This window comes from Oryctolagus cuniculus, chromosome 16, assembly GCF_051225735.1.
Source record: "Oryctolagus cuniculus isolate XC-2025 breed Fujian yellow rabbit chromosome 16, ASM5122573v1, whole genome shotgun sequence".
NCBI lineage: Eukaryota > Metazoa > Chordata > Mammalia > Lagomorpha > Leporidae > Oryctolagus > Oryctolagus cuniculus.
The window spans coordinates 58,171,723-58,193,449 of record NC_142882.1 but is presented as its reverse complement, the minus strand read 5'-3'; the positions used below and the strand labels follow the sequence as shown (position 1 = coordinate 58,193,449).

At 41.7% G+C, this 21,727-nt stretch overlaps 1 protein-coding gene across 3 annotated transcripts in view; it reads right to left on the bottom strand.

Moving 5' to 3' along the window:
- ZNRF2 (zinc and ring finger 2) overlaps positions 1 to 21,727 on the bottom strand; it is a 98,223-nt gene that overhangs the window by 5,402 nt on the left and 71,094 nt on the right. For 2 of the 3 annotated variants that reach the window (XM_070059696.2, XM_070059697.2), the window contains exons 3-4: positions 11,627 to 11,732; positions 4,732 to 4,810 (exon numbers count right to left, since the gene is read on the bottom strand). In XM_070059696.2, coding sequence (XP_069915797.1) covers positions 4,753 to 4,810; positions 11,627 to 11,732 — 164 coding nt within the window. In that variant the 3' untranslated portion in view covers positions 4,732 to 4,752. Of the gene's footprint in view, positions 1 to 4,731; positions 4,811 to 11,626; positions 11,733 to 19,008; positions 19,086 to 21,727 lie in introns of all 3 variants that reach the window. The other variant, XR_016223002.1, reaches the window with a different exon arrangement.

The following is a 21,727-nucleotide window of genomic DNA, read 5'->3' as shown; positions in this document are numbered from 1 at the left end:
TAGGCTGTGCTCTAAAACCTGAACACCTCCTTTGGAGCCGCCCGGGAGGCTTCAGAAATTTGCCAGCAACCAGCACCACAGAGAGGGCTGAACTGATCCCTGAACTGGCTTCATACTTTGATTTCTACATCAATGTTGGTGAGACCGCAGATACAGTCCTTAGAGAAATGGACTCAGACATCCCCCAAGTCTTTTTTTTTTGGACAGGCAGAGTGGACAGTGAGAGAGAGAGAGAGACAGAGAGAACAGTCTTCCTTTTGCCATTGGTTCACCCTCCAATGGCCGCCGCGGCCAGCGTGCTGCGGCCGGCACACCACGCTGATCCGATGGCAGGAGCCAGGTGCTTCTCCTGGTCTCCCATGGGGTGCAGGGCCCAAGCACTTGGGCCATCCTCCACTGCACTCCCGGGCCACAGCAGAGAGCTGGCCTGGAAGAGGGGCAACCGGGACAGAATCCGGTGCCCCGACTGGGACTAGAGCCCGGTGTGCCGGCGCTGCAAGGCGGAGGATTAGCCTATTGAGCCGTGGCACCGGCCCCCCCAAGTTTTTCAGAAAGAACTCAGCTGCTTCATCTGCCTGCACTGTCCCCATTCACTGTGGCCACAGTTTCTGTAGGCCCTGTCTCTCTCTCTCCTGTGAAGAAGCCCAACGTCCTGCCCGATGTCCAGCGTGCAAGGAATCATCACGGCAGAAAGACATGAAAACAAATATTCATTTGAGAAACCTGGTGTCCCCTGCCAGAAAGGCTCGTCTCCACTAGTTCCTGAATTCTGAGAAGCATACGTGTAGGACCTCCAAGGAGACAAAGAAGGTCTTTGGTGTGGGACAGGAGCCTGCTGCGTGTGCTCTGCTTTGACTCACAGACAGCCCCGTTGATGTGGCTGCTGAGGAATACAGCGGGTCACTTTTCAAGTAAATGAGGTCTTTTGAGAAAAGACTCAACCTCAGAGAAACCCAAATGAGAGCAGTATCAGCCTGTGGATGTTCCGGAGCAGCTACAGAAAGGGGAGAGTGGGGATGCACGCAGGAGCATGCATCCAGGTCTCTGAGTACACAGAGGCTGGAGAAAGAAGATGAGAAGCTGTTGCAACAGTTCATGCGAAATGAAGCCAGAATGAATGAAGAGATCAGCTGAAAGAAATGTATAAAGAATGGAAGAAACGTGCCATAAATGGGCCGGCACTGTGGCACAGCAGTAAAGCCACCATCTACAGTGCTGGCATCCCATGTGGCTGCTGGTTCGAGTCCTGGCTACTCCATTTCTAGTCCAGCTCTCTTCTATGTCCTGAGAAAACAGCAGAAGATGGCCCGAGTCCTTGGGCCCTTCCACCCATGTGGGAGACCCATAAGAAACTCCTGGCTCTAGATCAGCCCAGCTGTGGTGGTTGCAGCCACCTGGGGAGTGAACCAGCAGATGGAAGACCTCTTTCTCTCTCTTCTGCCTCTCTGTAACTCTGTAAATAAATACTTAAAAACAACAACAACAAAAAAAAAACAGATGTGGAGCTGCTCCAGGATTTCAGAGATATATTGATAAGGATTGAATCCAAAAACCAGCCTGCAAATCTTGAGCTCAGTACAGACTCCATCACTGGACTGATAAACAAGTTCGATTGCTTTAAAAGTACTGATTTCTTTCAATAATTAAATTATCAATTACAATATCAGGCTACTTGACAATGAGAAGCTGACCATCAGGATCCATTTCTGGATTCTGACATCTGTTTTGCTTCTGGCAGAGCTGTGGGTGTCACCTCCGGAAACACTTGTGGAAGCTGGGTGTGAACGACTCTGGGGCCTGGGCTTCAGCGTCTGTAAGGATTCCTGGGTAAGAGACTAACACTGATAGAATATGAGAACATTTCTGTGTGAAGACTGATAATCTTTACAGTCTGTTGATCACCTCCCCGTTTCCTCACTATATAGAGAAATCTACAGGCTGTCTGGAGTAAAATGCAAATTCTGAAGAGTTCCCTCATGGAGATATTTTGACTCCTTGAATTCCCCTGTCAGACCCTTCTTTGACACCAGTCACACATGCAGGCTCTCACTGTCTGTAACTCTGCCTGTCAAGTAAATAAATAAAAATCTTTTAAAAAAAGATTTTTTTTAAATTTATTTGAGAGGTAAAGTTGCAGACAGAGGAAGAGACAGAGAGAAAGGTCTTCCATCTGCTGGTTCACTCCCCACCAAATGGCTACAATGCCAGATCTGGGCCAATCCAAAGCCAGGAGACAGGAGCTTCTTCTAGGTCTCCTATACAAGTGCAGGGGCCCAAGGACTTGAGCCATCTTCTGCTTTTCCAGGCCATGGCGAAGAGCTGGATCAGAAGAGGAGCAGCCAGGACTCCAACCGGTGCCCATATAGGATGCCAGTGCTGCAGGTGGAGGCTTTGCCCACTATGCCACAGAGCTGGCCCTTCTAAGTTCTTAAAAATGACTCTTTAGGGCTTAGAGGCAGACCTCATTGGTTCAGATTTCTGTGCGCAGATGACTAGACATTTCAAACTCGAGCTCCACATATAAGTAAATAAATAAAAATACAAAGATAACAATGATTCATAGCATGAAGGAACAGAAATGTTATTTAAGACCAACATATGAATGCATATTGCCTATGAGCTGCATATTCTATGTATCCCATAAGCTCACTGTGACAGCAAATAAAAAAGTTAGTGACAAGACCACAAAAGAAAAAATGTACATCATAAAATTCCATCTTACACATACAAAAATTTAACCAACTCTCTATGACCCGAATGTTCATGTTTCTCAGAACATGAATGTGGAACCTCGTCTCCAGTGTGAGAGTACTGTGCCGTGTCCGCAGAGCCCTCATGGGTGGCATTAGTGCCCGTATCAAAGGACGCGAGGCAGCCTGCTGTCCTCTCCACAGATGAAGGAGTCCTCGCCAGAAACTAGACCTGGGGCGCCTTCCAGAACTGTGAGCCACACATCTCTAGTTTCCAAAGACCCATCTAAGGCATTTGTTATAGCAGCCTGAGCAAGGACTAAGACTTTAAAGACTCATTGTACTTTTGGTGAAGGATTTAGAGGTATTATGTTGGCACCTAAAATACTAAGATGAAAATTTCATTTTGTTAGCTTCGTTTGCAGCACTTCTTTGAAAATGCTTCTGTTACCCTAGCCACAGCTTCACTTTATTGACCTAGCTCCAGGAAGGCACTGAAGGCATTCCAAAGCATCTTCCTCTTCACAACCCTTTTTCACAGTGAAATCAAACACATGGTACACAGACTCCGAACACCACTCCACTGTTACACTGCTCTTGCCAGCAATCGTACTGCAATTCCTGTTGAAAGGGTGCCAGGCCTGATCTGAGCGAAGCACAGCTCAGTCTGTAGTAACCTGTTTTCTGCGGTTTTCACAACTTACAGGAGCTTACTGCTGTGTGAGAGGTCTGCACTCAAGTGCTCATTCCCACTGCCGTAACTGAGGGTAAGTTACCTCTCTGGATGCTATCTGGTCTGGTTCTCTACCTTCAGTCTCAGCCATTCAGAAAAGACTGCTGTCCGGAAATGTCTCCAGTGGAGAACACAGAAGTGTGAACTCCTTCAGACCGCTCCAGGATTGGCTAAAAACATTCGGCCCCGAGGTGAAAATTCAATGCTTTGTCTTTTCTGCAAGTTTCCTCATAAAAGCTTTCCATATATTGGAAGACGGTAATTAAGTTAACCTTTACTTTTCAAAGCTGAATAATGCCATTTAATTTACTTCATGGAGTATGAGAAAAAGCAGTTCTCAAGTGAGGCTTCCGTTCAATTCGCTAAACATTTTCAGATAGTGCAGAACCACAAGCTAAATCAGCAGAGCAAAACGAATTCTTTATTTGGTTTTAGAATTCCCTTTTTTCCTACTATATAGACAAGGGCTTTATTACACGCTGCAGATATAGGTAGGTGACTGAACTGAATGAACAAATTTGTGACACAACTTTAGAAGGTAATGCTTCCACCTGGTGCCTCAACGTGCTGACAGTCTTGGGAGCCAGGATGTGTGTTCAAATCCCATCTCCACCCATCAAGCTACGTGAGCCTGACAAGCTATGTTTCTTAACCTCTGTGTACCTCATTTCCTCAACTGCATAATAAGAGCTCAAAGGGGCAGGATGACAATTAAATGAATTACTAAAATGGTTAGAACAATGCCTGACACATGATAATGCTAAATAATCAGAATAATACAATTGTACAAGCTAGGAAGTTTTGGATAGGAGTATGAAATCTGACTCTACCTCCTAGCTAGATGATGTGGAACCTGCTTCTTTTTTTTCTTAAATCATTTTGAGGGATGAATCCCATAAAAAAGCTTTACATATTTAAAATATGTTATATTTTATTATATATATTAAAATCATGGAATTTAACTACTCAGATCCAAAGGTTTGTCACTGGAAAAATGAAGTCTTGATATGTACTTCATGTACTTTTTTCAGTAATCACCTAAAATTCAACAGGCAAATGTGTTCTTGAAGTACCAAGAATGTTAACATTCAGTATCTGATTTTATGCACAAATCAAGAAAGTTATTTCAGTGTATTTTTGAGTGTGAGTTTTCTACATAGTAGTCTAACAAAGTATCTGGAACATACACTCCCACATATATACACTCCCTCACTTGCCTCAGGGAGTAAATGAATACAAATGATGGCTGAGGATGTGTAGTTCAAGACAACACTTTTAAAGAGCAATTACAACAAAAGGGAGAATTACCTATAAAACAGGAATCAATGTTTAATCCGAAGGGTGCTCAGGGCAAGATCTATTTACTTCAAACCATTCATCTATACACCTAGGAAAGAACAAAATCAGGAAAAAATGGAAATACTTACGTTTAATTATTTATATCATGACAGTCATCATAATACTTACTTCTCAACTTCACCGTTACAAAAAAATCTAAAGGGGGTACGTTTATTATATTTTGATTAAGCCATTAAAGAAAAGATCTTTACAAAATTTTACAATAAATTATTTTAAGTTCAAAGAAAATTACTTCAAAAACAAAACCTGAAGAACTACCTCTTTACAAATATACAAAAGTGATAAATTTGGAGATTTTTCTTTTCAAAATAGTCACTTATGTACCTATATCAACTGTTTATATCATAAATATTAAAATCATTTAAAATTATATTTAATTACTGAACATATTCTGTCCTATCTTGCAATATATACACACACAAATAAATACGATCAATTGCATTTATAAACTATTTAATGATGTTATTAGAAGTTAAACATTAGGGTACATAAAATTAAACAATTATAAATCTGCACTGTACAATAAAATAGACAAGGGTTACACGTGGTTATTTAATGTTTAAAATGTAGTAAAAATTTCAGTTTCTCAACCACAATTGACACATTCCAAATTCTCAACAGCAATATGGCTAGTGGGTACCCTACTGTACAACACAGAAAGTTTCCATAGAGCACAAGTCCTAATTCACAGCTCCCTGAGAGGTGACTAAAACCAAGCTCTTCCAAGGTTAAGTAACTTGCCCAACAGCTAATAAGGCACCCAAGCAGAATTCAAACTGCTCTACATTTTCATTAGTGATGCACTTCAAACTCAGATATGGCAGGCTTAGCCAATACACTGAAAGGGAAAGTTTGTATTTATCAGTCTTATTTCCTAACAGGTTGGTTTGGTAGATGGAAAGTATAGATGGGGGCAGTACTCAAGATGCCACCTGGGACACCCACATATCTGAGTGCTTGAGTTGAAGTCCTGGCTTCAATTCCAAGTACAACTTCCTGCTACTGTACATCCTGGAAGACAACAGATGATGGTCCGAGTACTTGGGTCCCAGCCACCATGTAGGAGACTCAGACTGAGTTCCAGGTTTTTACCTGGCCCAGATCTGACTGCTGTGGGCACTTAGGAAGTGAACCAGCTTATAGAAGATCTCTCTGCCTGCCTCATCCCTCTGCCTTTCAAATAAATTCAAAAAATTTAAAAAAATGTTTCACTTAGGCCAGCACCGCGGCTCAATAAGCTAATCCTTCCCACCTGCGGCGCTGGCACACCGGGTTCTAGTCCCGGTCGCTCCTCTTCCAGTCCAGCTCTCTGCTGTGGCCCGGGAAGGCAGTGGAGGATGGCCCATGTGCTTGGGCCCTGCACCGGCATGGGAGACCAGGAGGAGGCACCTGGCTCCTGGCTTTGGATCAGCATGGTGCGCTGGCCACAGTGCGCTGGCCACGGTGGCCATTGAGGGGTGAACCAATGGAAAAGGAAGACCTTTCTTTCTGTCTCTCACTGTCCACTCTGCTTGTCCCCAAAAAAAAAAAAAAAGTGTTTCACTTAAAAAATAACTGAATTAAAAAGAAAACAGTAATGCATCTCATCCGCATTATTCTTGCAATGTCTATAGCCATTAAGAGTTTTGTTCTCTAAGCACATCCCCAGTTTGGTTCAGGTCAATGTTTTCAGTCTGTCTCCACTACTTCAAAAGTCCCCTGCTCTACCAGAACACGTCTTAAAGTCCTGAGAATGGAACAAAATACTCCAGCTATGTTAGCAATTCACAGTACATCTGAATAGTGCCTATGTGATCTGAAATGGGTGCCCCTTCTTTTACCATGTAATTTTACCCCATCAGGAGAAAAGAATCACTTAAAACCCCAGGTCCTTTTCACATAAACTACTAGCAATCCACCTATGTTCTGTTCTAAATAATTTTCACTGACTATTTAAAATATTATATTCCCTTCACCTAGCACCATTATGAACTCACTATTCTGAATCTGGTGTTTTCCATTCCTAGGCATTTTTTACTTTGTAACTATGTATGTGTGTATTCCAAAACAGTATCCAGTACTGTTCCTATGTTTAAAATTTTATATAAGGGGCGAGTGTTTAGCCTAGTGGCTAAGGCACACTACCCATATCACATATCAAAGTATCAAACTGCATTATCTGGCTCTGGCTCCTGACTATAACTTCCCACTATGCGGACCTTGGGAGGCAGTGATGATGGCTTAGGTAATTGGGTTCTTGATACTCAGGAAACCTAAATTAAGTGTCCTGGCTCCCAGCTTCTGCCCCAGTCCTAAACCTTGTTGGATTCCTGCCACTGCAGACACTTGGAGAATGAAACAATGAATGGGAGCTCTTTCTACCCCCAAATTAATTAATTTTAAGAAGCTTATATAAATGATACAATTGAGTAACATACTTTTTCTAATTTTTGCATACGCACTCTAAATTTTTAAAATGTATTAGGGAGATATTACAGAAAAATCACTGAAAGAAAACATTATTTTATATATAAAACCTTTGATAACATTCTAAGATGTAGTTTGTTACTTTTCTGCAGAGTCAAGATTCAAGTAATTTTAAAATTTTAATATAGACAAAGTTACCTTTGAAGCTTTTTTCGGGGGGAATATAAGTCTTTCAAGCTTTTCTTTTTTTGGAGGGGAGTGGTTCATTTAAAACAAAATAATTCCTTACTAGGAGGTCAAAAGCACTTCCCTGTCACTTCAGGTTTTCATTTTATAGGTATGCATTTAGTCAACCTGGAATTGATTTCTGAGATTTAAGATAGGGATTCAGCTGTTTTTCCATACAATAACCAACTGATCCTAACACCATTTATAACAATCTGTTCTTTCCTTACTCTACTGCTATATCATCACTAGCAAATCATTTCTTAATGTACTCAAACACTTTACATTACTTACTAGGTGCCTCCACATTCCAAGCTTTTTAAAGTTTTGTTTATTTATTTGAAAGGGAGAGTCACACACACAAACACATACAAACAAAACCACACACACATATCAAGAGAAAGAGAAAGAGAGAAAGAGAGATAGACAGACAGACAGACAGACACTGATCTTCCATCTGCTGGCTCATTCCCCGAAGGCCCACAATAACTAGGGTTGGGCCAGGTGGAAGCCAGGATCCAGGAACTCCAGCCAGGTGTCCTATGTGGGTAGCAAGGACCCAAATACTTGCGCCATCATTTGTTGCTTCCCAGGAGCACTCGTAGGAAGCTGGATTGGAAGCAGAGGCAATTCAATATGGTATACAGGCGTCCCAAACAGAGGCTGAATCCACTGTGCCACAATATTTGCCTCAGTTCCAAAACTGAACTTGCTTAAACCTTTATAATTCTATAAAGTTGGTACTGCTGTCCTCATTTTATAGAATGAGAGGGAAACAAATTAAGTGATTTGACCAGGAGCACAGTGAATGAGTAGAGGAGGTGAGAATCAAATCCTGGGAGTCCTGACTCCAGAATCCATGATTTAACCTCCACACTATACTGTTTTCCATACAGCCAGGAGTATTTATGGACTCCCCTCTGTTCCAGTGGCTTTTTTCTTTTCTAAGATTTACTTATAAAGGCAGAGTTACAGGGAGAGAGGGAGAGACAAAGAGGTATCTTCCACCCACTGGCTTACTTCCCAAATGGTTGCAATGTTAGGGCTGGGCCAGGTTGAAGCCAGGAGCTTCATCCTCATGTACCATGTACAGGGGCCCAATCACTTGGGTTATCTTCTATGGCTTTCCCACGTGCAACGACAGGGACCTGAACCACACTGTAGGCAGTGGCTTACCCCGCTGAACCGCAAATGCCGATCCCCAAAATGTACCATTTCCAAATTATCAAACTGATACTGTCTTAATGATAAATTTGCTCAGCACAACAACCCCTGGCAACATGGACATCTTTTTTATGAGTGTTTTGATTATTCTTTGATCCATATGTATTTTTAGAATCAGGTGGTCTGATTATATAAACTATAATAGGACTTGACTGATAGAGTATTAATTACATAACTTGGGGTGAAATGATACCTTGATAGCTGTGAGTCCTCCTGTCCACACAGGGTACGCCAACATATTCTATTCTATTCATTTATTTACTGACAGGCAGAGTGGACAGTGAGAGAGAGGGAGACAGAGAGAAAGGTCTTCCTTTACCGTTGGTTCACCCTCCAATGGCCGCTGCGGCCGGCGCACCGCACTGATCCGATGGCAGGAGCCAGGTGCCTCCTCCTGGTCTCCCATGCAGGTGCAGGGCCTAACAGCCGGCCGCCAACACATTTTAGATCTTTCAATAAAGTTTCTTTTTAATTAATTAACTTTATGCCGGCGCCACGGCTCACTAGGCTAATCCTCCGCCTTGTGGCGCCGGCACACTGGGTTCTAGTCCCGGTCGGGGCGCCGGATTCTGTCCCGGTTGCTCCCCTTCCAGGCCAGCTCTCTGCTGTGGCCTGGGAGTGCAGTGGAGGATGGCCCAAGTGCTTGGGCCCTGCACCCCATGGGAGACCAGGATAAGTACCTGGCTCCTGCCATTGGATCAGCGCGGTGCGCCGGCCGCAACACGCCGGCCACGGCGGCCATTGGAGGGTGAACCAATGGCAAAAGGAAGACCTTTCTCTCTGTCTCTCTCTCTCTCTCTCTAACTGTCCACTCTGCCTGTCAAATAAATAAATAAATAAAATAAAAAATAAAAAAAATTAATTAACTTTTTAGAAAGGTAGGGAGACAGAAATCTCCCATTTGCTGGTTCATTCCTCAAATGCCTACAATACCTGGAGTGGGGCCGGGTCAAAGCTGGGAGACAGGATCTCAACCCAGGTATCCCAAATGGGAGGCATCAGCTGCTACCTCCCACAGCATGTACTAGCCGGAAGCTGGAACTCAAAGTGGAGTTAAGGACTCAAATCCTTGCACTTCAATATGGGATGTGGGTGTCCCAAGCAGTTGGACTTCTTTTTGTCCTTTTTGAAAGAATGTAAGATTGTTAACATGGTGCTGTCTGGATGTCTGTTATCTTACCAAACTGTTTCTGTGGGCCTATCTCCCACCAGGGTCGCAGGAATCCAATCACCTGACTGTATCACCAGCTGCCACTCAAGGGCAGTAACAGCAGGAAGCTGGAATCAGGAGGTAGAGGCAGTGCTGAACCCAGGAACTCCAATATCTAATGTGGGAATCTTAATTGGTGCCTTAATTTCTAAAGCTAAATGCCTGCCCCAGAATTTAACATATCATTACATGGTGAGTCCATTTATCCCTAACAATGCATTCTGATATAAAGCTTACTTTATCTGATTAGTTTACTTTGTCAGTTTTCTTTTTGTTAGTAGGTACCTTGACACAGTTTTCTGTCCTTTTACTTTCATATTTTTCTATAACCTTGGGTGTTACTTATCAACAACATATCACACCTTTTTAAAAAAAAAAAAAGATTTATTAATTTATTTGAAGGGCAAAGTTACAGAGAGGCAATGGCAGAGGCAGAGAGAGAGAGAGAGAAAAAGAGAGAGGTCTTCCATCTGCTGGTTTACTCCCCAAATAGCTGCAATGACCGGAGTTGGGCTGACCCAAAACCAGGAACCAGGAGCTTCTTCTGGGTCTCCCACATGCAGGAGCCCAAGCACTTGGGCCACCTTCCACTGCTTTCCCAGGCCACAGCAGAGAGCTGGATCAGAAGTAGAGCAGCTGGGACGTGAACTGGTGCCCATATGTGATACTGGCACTGCAGGCAGCGGCTTTACCCACCATGCCACACCACTGGCCCCCATAACTTTTCAAACTGATGAGTTTGTGCTATACAAATTTATTATAATGACTGATATATTTGGATTTACTATTGCCTCCTTATTTATGTTATTACTCTGTTTTCCCTATGCTTCCTGCACTACCACCTTTAATCAAAATTCTACCTCATTTCTCCATTGTTTTGAAAGTTATGGTTTGCTGTTTTGTTTTCTAGTTACCTTTTTTTTTCTAAAGTTTTTAAAAATTATTTTCTTATATTTATTTGAAAGGCAGAGAGACAGACACAGAAAGACAAGGATCCTATATCCACTGGTTCACTTCCCAAATGCCAACAACAATTGGGCTGAGAAAGGTTGAAGCCAGGAACTCAGAACTCAACCCAGGTCTCTCACCTGGGTGGCAGGGACCCAAGTACATGAGCCATTACTTGCTGCCTCCCAGGTCTTGCATCAGCAAGGCAGCTGGAATCAAGCAGAGCCGGGACTCAAATGCAGGCACTCTAAAATGGGATGCAGTCACCTTGACCAATGCACCAAAAGTCCACCCCTTGTTTTATTTTTACATAACAATTCTCCTTTATTGGTCTGAAAGCAAGATGACTGTGTAAGAAACCAGATGGGTTTTGGAGTCCAGCAGACTGCAAATCTGCTGCAGTCTCAGCTCTGCCATTTATTGGCCATGGAACCTTGGAGAAATTCCCTACTGTCCCTTAGCTGATTTCCTCAATTATAAAATGAGGCTGTCATAAGGCTTTCACAACATACCTATTTAAGAAGCTATGGACAATGCCTGCATCATAGGAAATACTTAAAAATGGTAACCTTTTAGCTATAAACAAATGTGGGGTTGAGTTTTAGTCCTAACAGGAACAAAAAGCCATTATTTTTTAAGATGCATGTGTGCATGTGTGCTTGTGTGTGTCTGTGTGTGTGTGTATACGTGCACACACGCATGCACTGGACACAGGAAAGAGGGGGGAGTTGTTGATTGAAGAAATATTTTCAGCCCTAACTACAATGTTTGAAACTGTGACAACAACCTTTTACTCTATTAGCAACTTGGTTAACATCAAAAGAAACTTACCCCTTATGATATATGCATAGACAAGGCAGCCGTGCTATAGTATCTCCCTGCTGCAGTTCTTCAAGACATATTGCACATTCCCCAGCATCTTTACTCAGTACATCCTCTGAAGAAAGAGAAAAGAAGTTCAGGACAATAACATTATCCAAATTGAAAAATCTTACTTGGCATATCTTTTTGTGAAAAATATACAAAAGTCAGCTTCTGCTTTTGAAATATAAAGGAGTGAAGAAGATTTGCCTTTACTTACAGACTATTTCATATGTCTACCTCATTGAGGCATGACAGTAAGCAAAACAATACAAAATCCCCCAAATGGCCAAGGACTGTGCTGCTAAGGACTGTGTGACTTGGAAAATCCTCATCAGTATGGATTGAGACCCACGACAGTTCAAAAAAGTGTAGAGTGTAATGTGACTCAAAAACATAAAAGTAAAATTCTATTGAATTTTTAAAAATTCTGGGGGCCGGTGCTGTGGCTCACTTGGTTAATCCTCCGCCTGCAGCGCCGGCATCCCATATGGGCACTGGTTCTAGTCCCAGTTGCTCATCTTCTAGTCCAGCTCTCTGCTGTGGCCTGGGAGGGCAGTGGAGGATGGCCCAGGTGCTTGGGCCCCTGCACCTGCATGGGAGATCAGGAGGAAGCACCTGGCTTCTGGCTTTGGATCGGCGCAGCTCTGACCATTGCAGCCACTTGGGGAGTGAACCAATGGAAGGAAGACCTTTCTCTCTGCCTCTCTCTCTCTCTCACTATCTGTAACTCTGCCTGTCAAATAAATAAATAAAAAAAAAACTTAAAAAAAATTTTTTAATTATAAAACAAATTGGGTAAGTTAATCATTATGAATATGAGACTTTTAAAAAGCTGCTTAAATCCAGGAAGATCATAACTTTTGTACAGCATCTGAAATTGGATGCAACAATTCCTTATTGCCCTTTGGAGTATTAAAAAAAAAAACAACTTGGCTGGCACCGCGGCTCATTTGGCTAATCCTCCACCTGCGGTTCTGGCACCCCGGGTTCTAGTCCCTGTTGGGGCGCCGGATTCTGTCCCGGTTGCCTCTCTTCCAGTCCAGCTCTCTGCTGTGGCCCGGGAATGCAGTGGAGGATGGCCCAAGTGCTTGGGTCCTGCACCCGCATGGGAGACCAGGAGGAAGCACCTGGCTCCTGGCTTCAGATTGGCGCAGCACACCAGCCATAGCAGCCATTTGGGGGTGAACCAATGGAAGGAAGACCTGTCTTTCTGTCTCTCTCTCACTCTGTCAAAAAAAAACCACAAAACTCCTATGGTGTGTTCAAAATACTACAAGAGTAAACCCCTTTATAAATCAAAAGTTCTATCTAGTGGGAAAAATGGTACCCTCAATTCAAGTTTTATACTAAAAATTTAAATTATACTTTAATTTTTTGGACAATTTATTTATTTATATGAAAGTCAGAGTTACAGAGAAAGAGAGAACAAGCTTCCATCTGCTGGTTCACTGCCCAGATGGCCACAATGGCTAATGCTGGCTGAAGCCTGGTGCCAGAAGCTTCATTCAGGTCTCTTATGTGAGTGGCAGGGGCCCACAAACTTGGGCCAGCTTCTGCTGATTTTCCCAGACCATCAGCAGGGAGCTGGATCATAACTCGAACAGCCAGGATACAAACTGACATCCATATGGGATACCAGCATCTCAAGCAGAGGTTTAATCCACTACACCACAACACCAGCCCCTACAATTTAATTTTTAAAAGTTTTTTTGCTGTGGCTCATTTCGCTAATCCCCTGCCTGCAGTGCTGGCATCCCATATGGGCACCGGGTTCTAGTCCCAGTTGTTCCTCTTCCAGTCCAGCTCTCTGCTGTGGCCCGGGAAGGCAGTGGAGGATGGCCCAAGTCTTTGGGCCCTGCACCCACATGGGAGACCAGGAGGAAGCACCTGGCTCCTGGCTTCGGGCCAGTGCAGCGCCAGCTGTAGTGGCCATTTGGGGGGTGAACCAATGGAAGGAAGACCTTTCTCTCTGTCTCTCGCTATCTGTAACTCTACCTGTCAAAATTTTTAAGAAAAAAGGTGTATGTGTGTGTGTGTTTTTTTTACCTAATAGAGTATGTAAGCCAAATAATCTTTGTTTGTAACTTACTTTTTCAACGCAGAATACCTAAAACATTCCAGGGCTGAAGAGTATGGATAAAACTGTTGAAGAGTATATAATTTCAGTGAGTTTAGAGAACAGAAAACTAAGTAGGAAAATGTGTTATAAATTTATACTATAAATACACAAATTACTGCTTTTGGAAATAAAAATCAAATAATAAAATCAAATAAACTAAAGGGGAAAGACTTTACCAATCTCTATAGGGATGGAGAAAGGTAGGGAAATTTTCTAAAGTTAATATTTGTTTGGTATTTCCAAACCTCCTGTAAAACCCACAAAATTCAATTGTACACATATCTGTAATAGTTCCTTGTAGAAAAATGCATAATAGTGGCCAGTGCTGTGGTGTAGCAGTTAAAGCTGCCGCCTGCAGTGCCGGCATCCCATATGGGCACCAGTTCAAGACCCAGCTGGAGAACTGGCTACTCCACTTCTGATCCAGCTCTCTGCTATGGCCTGGGACAGCAACAGAAGATGACCCAAGTCCTTGAGCCCCTGCACCCACATAAAAGAGACCTGGAAGCAACACCTGGCTCCTGGCTTCAGACAGGCTCAGCTCTGGCCATTGTGGCCACTTGTGGAGTGAACCAGGGGATGGAAGATATTTCTTTCTCTCTCTCTGCTTCTGCCTTGCTTCTGCCTCTCTGTAACTCTGCCTTTCAAATAAATAAATCTTTTTTAAAAAATGCATGCTATAGTAATTGGTTCTCCCCTTTATTTAATTTGAAGCAGAACATTAAGAAGAAACACAAACTTTATTTGGTCTACAAAAGGGAAGGCACCAACTAAAGGAGGTAACAAAGCACCACTCACAAAGCAAGAAAAAGCTCTGGTCAGAAGGGTTTGCTGGCCAGGTCCACAGGACGTTAACACTGCTTTTAGCTACTGCTGTGCAACACGGAGACTTCATCAGGGAGAGATTTCTGGACAAGCTAAGCTGAATCAGGGAGCAAGTGCTGCTGACTGCCACTTCCCTCAGGTTCCCTTTCCTGTTTCCTGCTCTTCACCTTGCAGGTCCTACTGCACCCTACCCGGACCCCAAGCCTTTTCTCCTCTTTATTTCCATTTTTCTCTTACTGTTCTGGGTATCTCTCAATGTAAGATTCAGATAGAGAATCAGTTTAACATAAAGCACCAAATTAGGATAACAGTGAAAATAAAGAAAAAAGGATGTGAAAAAAGGCCAATAATTTCAAATAATGTGGTATAATCCTACTACTAGGATTTTTCTCACCACAAAGATATACCAACATCATAAGGGATTATATGAATGCAAGCTCCAGAGCAAACTTTAAAAATTCAACCTCCACTTACAAACCTAAGGCAACAGCGAATGAGACAGATGCACCGACAGTTCTATATGCCACCAGGTGAGAAAACACCTCTGTTAAATGATGACAACGATTTTACAAACATCTCATTTTCAGAGCTGAAAAGTGTGCAAAGAAGTTTGTCTTAGAACAGATGGACAAGAGCATTTTTCAGTGGTTAGAACATCATTGATAATGCATCCTGATTTAAGTATAAATGAACCATCCCCTGTGTGTATCATAAATTCAAAAACTGAGATAAATTAGCTTAAAAAAAAAGGTTTTGTTCCATTTTTGCCATATAAGCCTGTGTGATAGATTCCCAATACCAAATGGAAATAAGTAGAAACCCCTTAAGTACATGTTTCTGAATATAATGCATTAAGTGTCACAACACTTTTATGTTGACATGATGAGGTCTTATTACTTTATTGAAACAGGTTTTTAAGACCTTGGAGTTGAGAATCATTTTAACATTTTTTTTTTGACAGGCGGAGTTAGAGAGAGAGACAGAGAGAAAGGTCTTCCTTTTCCGTTGGTTCACCCCACAAATGGCCGCTATGGCTGGCGCACTGCGCAGATCCAAAACCAGGAGCAAGGCGCTTCCTCCTGGTCTCCCATGTGGGTACAGGGCCCAAGGACTTGGGCCATCCTCCACTGCACTCCCAGGCCACAGCAGAGAGCTGAACAGGAAGAAGGGCAACCGGGACAGAATCCGGCGCCCCAACCGGGACTAGAACTCGGGGTGCTGGCACCGCAGGTGGAGGATTAGCCTAGTGAGCCGTGGCGCCGGCCCATTTTAACATTTTAAAATGTTAAATTTTACCCCATTTGTAAGAAAACTTACAGTGCAACTATAACAAATTCAATTTTCATATAAATAATGAATGATATATATTTTAGTAATATAATACTAATTTTTAAATTGACAGGGGCAATTTAATCTAAACTTTGCTTGAGCTAAGTTTAAAAATCATATATGGTGTAATTCAAAATGCTATATTAAAAGCAGGCATTTCAACATAAACTCTCTTAAGTCCTAGTAATGTAAAAGAATCAAAATTGCATTTTCTGTATCAATAAAAGTATATATTTAAGACATCCCCAACATGATACTTTGAATGCAGAAGCAGCCTGATATTCACTATAACTGGCTTCTAGTGAACTTATTTCTGCTCACCGAACGAGAGCTACTGTGAACAGTCTGCAGCTTCTGCTCAGCTGCACTCCGGTAATCACCTGAATCGGAAGACAGTTCACCGTTCTTGCAAAACCGCAGAATTACGGTCTCAAACAGCAAATGCTTAATTTTCAAAGTTTTAAAGTCTCATTTCCAACAGAATGTCTTTGTATATATGAAAACATTTTCAGTTTTGAAAACTCCCTGTGCACTGTGATTTACATGTTGCTATCTGGCAGTTTGCCTAGTATTCCTCTATCCCACCCCGCTTATGCCTGAGCTCGCAGCTTCATAAGGGGAACTAGGCAAGGGGAACAACTGCAAGAGTTGTTAGTAATACAATATAACTAGTTAACAGAGTCCAAAGGTATCAATCAATCCACAACATGAAGTTTCTTTAAGACAGTTAGGTAAAGATATTAAAATTCTTTAGCTAATCCACTGAAAAGCATTCAAGTAGATACTACCTACAGGCATGGGGGAGGGGGCAGACTTTAAGACAAGAATACACTGGAGCAGACTACCACCTCGCCAGCTCAGAGAAGCAGAGAAGGGAAAATGAACAGATAACTACCAGAGTCAGCTAGTCTGGATTTCCTCTCCACAAGAACTGTTCAAAGGACACATTGAGGCTGTAGATAGGAAACTACAGTTTTGTTGTCTTTTCAAGCATCCTTGCTTCTCTTAAACATCTGTAGCAGAAAAGGTTAAGTGCACTGCTTGTCAGTCTAACTCATCCTACATGGTCTAAGCGCTACTTTAGGTATACTGACACAGGAAAAGGAAAATGGGAAGACAGCAATAATTTTCAAGAAGATGTGGGTACCAAAATCATATGGGGATGTATTCTGTCTCCACTTAGAAAAAAATATATGTACATGAGTCCCATTCCTAGAGAGTCTGAAAAGTACGCCTGCCTAAGAAACATGACTGCTAGCCAAGGAATTGTATGCTGAAACAGAAACAGCAGATTTAAAGTTGAAAACTCAATATAAATTTCCAGTCTCACTAATAGTTAGCTATGTAACTTGAAAATGAGTCAATCCCTTGAGTTTTCTTTTACTCTTATTAAATATCAGTGTTCTAATGGTGCTCAAAATATTACAGAGATGAAGTTGTAAAGAATTTTATGTGAAAAAAACAATAAAAAAACACTAAACACAAAATTAATTTTTATTACCAGGAAGTTCTTCACAGAGCTTTCTAAAGACAAAGATGGTCATCCTCCTGTTTCTTTTTCTTCTCACTCTAGTATTCTAGTTGCTTCATTAAATAACCCCATGAAGACCAGGAACTTCTCTGGGATACTCCTGTCCTAGCCATTTCTAGACTCTTACAATTGACAGGCTGGGAACAACTTCATGCAAAAGACGTCGCTTGATTTATTAAATGTTTTTGGCTTCACTCTATATTTCAGTTACAAATGCCTACTTAGTTACATGCTTTTAGACATATTTAAGCCTTATACTAACCCTATGAAGGAACTATTATTATTTTACACGGAAGAAAACCGAGGCTCTAAGAAGTCAGTAAGTTATCAGAAATTACTCTTGGGGATCAGGATTCAAATTTAAGCTGGCTAAGTCCTTGCTTGGCCTTTTTCTTATTTCATGAATTTTGCTAAAAGAAACAATTTCACTTTAAAGGAGTATAAGCACAGATGCAAATGAACTGCTTTAGACAACCTGAAGTTGTCCAAATGCTCAAGTAGAGAATGACCACATATTTTGAGGATGTATCCTCAAGAATGATCACATTCTTTATCTTCTGGAGTGACTGAATTGTTATAAAAACTGGTATCATAAATGAGTTTATACATAACTGCTTACAGAATTTAAGAGAACCCTGTTCAACAAATCTTCTGTGATGAAGAGAGTCTTTTATCTACACTGTCCACAGCAGCAGCCACTAGCCACATACAGTCAGAAAACAGCACTTGAAATAAGACCAGTACTAGTGATGAAATAAATTTTTAATTTTATTTAGTTTTGGTACCATATGAAACTTTAAAATATATACTAGGGGCAGGCATTTAGTATAACAATAACATGCCACTAGGGACAGATGCATTCTGTGTTGGAATGCCTGTGTTCAAGTCCTGGCTCTGATCCAGTGCCAGGTTCCTGACAATGTACACCTTGGAGGCAGCAGGTGATAGCTCAGGCACTTGGGTCCTTGCCACTCACATGGGAAGACCTGAATTGAGGTCCTAGCTCCTAGCTTTGGCCTGGCCCAACCCCAACTATTGTGCATATTTAAAGTGAGCCAGGAGATAAGGAGATACCTATCTGCATGTTTTTCAAGTTTACATATATATACATACAAAAAATAAGTGATGAGCATATACTTATAAACTAATTACAAACTTTTGTAAAATGGCTATATTTCACTTATAGCCTCTCAAGTTCTTAAATTTGCATTGTCCAAAGAAATTACTTAAAATTCAGGCAGTCAAATATGCAAAATTAAAATGTTTGGCAGGTCCAAGCACATATCCATATAGTTATTGCAGATCAAGACCCCCCCAAAAAAAAAGAAAAAAAAAAAAGCAGACAGCCAAACTTTTAAAACAAACACATAAATGAAAAACCAAACCAACAAATAAGACTGAATTTGTTAGAGGCAGCCAAAAAAACTCCATGCGAAATTTCATAGTCATCACAACTTGGCTTTCAGATCAAGCATCCAAACAAGTATATGATCTTTTCAGCAAAATACAATGCCAAGCACTACTAATGTGGATCAGGCATTTTACCTGAAGACTTATTTTTTGTTCTTGAACCCTCAATGATAGCAGTAGAAAACAAAAGCAGCTGAAATGTGAAATAATCCCTAGAAAAATCAAGAATTAAAAAAATTCACAACATTAGTAAGAAGCAATTTACTCAAAGAACAAAAAATTGGGACTCACAACATTTATTAATACACACTATTGGATATTAACTTATCTCTAATGGGCTTAAAAGTAGTAGTCAGGAGCCAGCACTGTGGCTTGGCAGGTAAAGCCACCTCCTACAGTGCCGGCATCCCATATGAGTGCTGGTTTGAGCCCTGGCTACTATCCTTCTGATCCATCTCTCTGCTGTGGCTTGGGAAAGCAGTGGAAGATGGCCCAAGTACTTGGGCCCCTGCAACCACATGGGAGACCCAGAAGAAGCTCCTGGCTCCTGGCTCCTGGCTCCAGATCAGCACAGCTCCAGCTGTTATGACCATCTAGGTAGTGAACCAGCAGAAGGAAGACCTCTCTCTCTCTGCCTCTCTATTACTCTGCCTTTCAAATAAATAATAAATCTTTAAAAAAAAGAAACAGTAGTTGTCAACATTAAATTACAGATTTCAGATCCACGAGCACGGACTACACTCAAATATCATAAGGGGGTTTAGAAATATTTAACAAGGGGAGCTGTCATTTTCTCTATAAGATAAATATATCAATAAAAACAAGGGAATAATCTTCATTAATCTTTCTAAAACTGAAAACTTTTAGGTAGTGTTAGCTTGTATCCCTTGCAGGGCCTTATCATTCCAGTTCAACCAGGAAGGACTGGTCTCTCTACCTAGATTCCATGTACAGTTACTCAATGTTTTTTCAGTTTAAAAATAACTAAGACTTGATCATTAAACATAAGATTCTTTGTATCTATACTGTTAGAGCATGAAATTAAGACTAACTCTACAAAAGGAGATAAGATACAACTTTTGACTTGTTCATGACTTAAAAACATTTTGTACTCTTGCAAATATCCCAGAAACTGGCAGTTAATGCCATCCTTAAGAAAGTACAACTAAAGCCGGCGCCGCGGCTCACTAGGCTAATCCTCCGCCTAGCGGCGCCAGCACACCGGGTTCTAGTCCCGGTTGGGGCGCCGGATTCTGTCCCGGTTGCCCCTCTTCCAGGCCAGCTCTCTGCTGTGGCCCGGGAGTGCAGTGGAGGATGGCCCAGGTGCTTGGGCCCTGCACCCCATGGGAGACCAGGAAAAGCACCTGGCTCCTGGCTCCTGCCATCAGATCAGCGCGGTACGCTGGCCGCAGCGTGCTGGCCGCAGCGCGCTGGCCGCGGCGGCCATTGGAGGGTGAACCAACGGCAAAAGGAAGACCTTTCTCTCTGTCTCTCTCTCTCACTGTCCACTCTGCCTGTCAAAAAATTTAAAAAAAAAAAAAGTACAACTAAAATAAAAAGGAACATAAATTAAAAAAAAATGAAATGAACACTAACTCTAAAATTAGCATTCTTAAGCTTTGTGTTCATAACTTGTTTTCAAAAACTAACTCAGAATTAAATATTTTATAAAATTAGGTACTCAAAATGGCATGGACAAGTTATATAAGTTACCTAAGGAAGAATGACATTATCAAATTATCTTCTAATCTTCAAATCATACTATGATAATCCTCCAATGTTCCCCGGCCACAAATTAATAAATCAAAACTCTAAATCTATTAAATTAATTTACACAATCCTAAACTAAGATTATCATAAAATGAGTTGTCTATAACAGAAAACAACTGTGAAACTGCTGAATAATACAAAAATGAACTAAACTACAAACTAAATAGTCAGGTTTCCTGTCTTGAACCACTAAGACAAAAGCACCAGTCCTTGGGAAACCAAGCAAGCTAATATATCTGATTTTTAGGTTTAAGTTAATACTGTATGCCTTTTTAAATTAATGTATAAATATACAGTATATAAGCTGTTTAAGAAACATTTATTTATCTGTTCAAAAAGCAGAGTGAGGGGTGGAGAGAAGGGGGGGGCGGTTCACTCCCCAAATGACCACAACAGCCAGGGCCAGGCCAAGCCAAAGCCAGGAACCTGGAACTCCATTTCAGTCTCCCATGTGGGTGGCAGAGGCCCAAGTAAATGAGCCATCACCTTCTGCTTTCCCAGGCAAATTAGCAGGAAGCTGAATCAGAAACAGAGCAACTGGGGCTCGAACTGGAGCTCTGACAAGGGACGCTGGCATTCCAAACATAGCTTAACCCACAGCATCACAAGGCCAAGTGCAATATACAAGCTCTTAAGGGCAATAGAAGAGGTCAAGCTATCTGAGTAATATAATTTATTCCCTGAAAAACCCAGCACCCATGAGTGTAGCTTACATACAGACAGTTCTAGGTTCTAATTCCAATTTATTTAAAAATATACCGGGGATAGAAAAAACTCACACCTCATAGGGTGGAAGTAAGGATACATAACACCTGTCAAGTATCTAGCATTATCCCTGGCAAGAACAAGTATGTTCTGAACACTATGTGATTTTCTGGCAAAAAAGGACTCATCCTGAGTTTGTTTTCTGTAGTTTAAGGTGGTAATAATGACAACATTTGCAGGACCTTATGACTGTTGTGAAGATCTGATGAGAGAATGCAAATGAAGGGAGGCCTATGGAAGAACGGGCTTGAACTCTGGACACATCACAAAAACCTCTATTACTTTGAAAGTACAAGTCATGATACCTATTTCTCATATG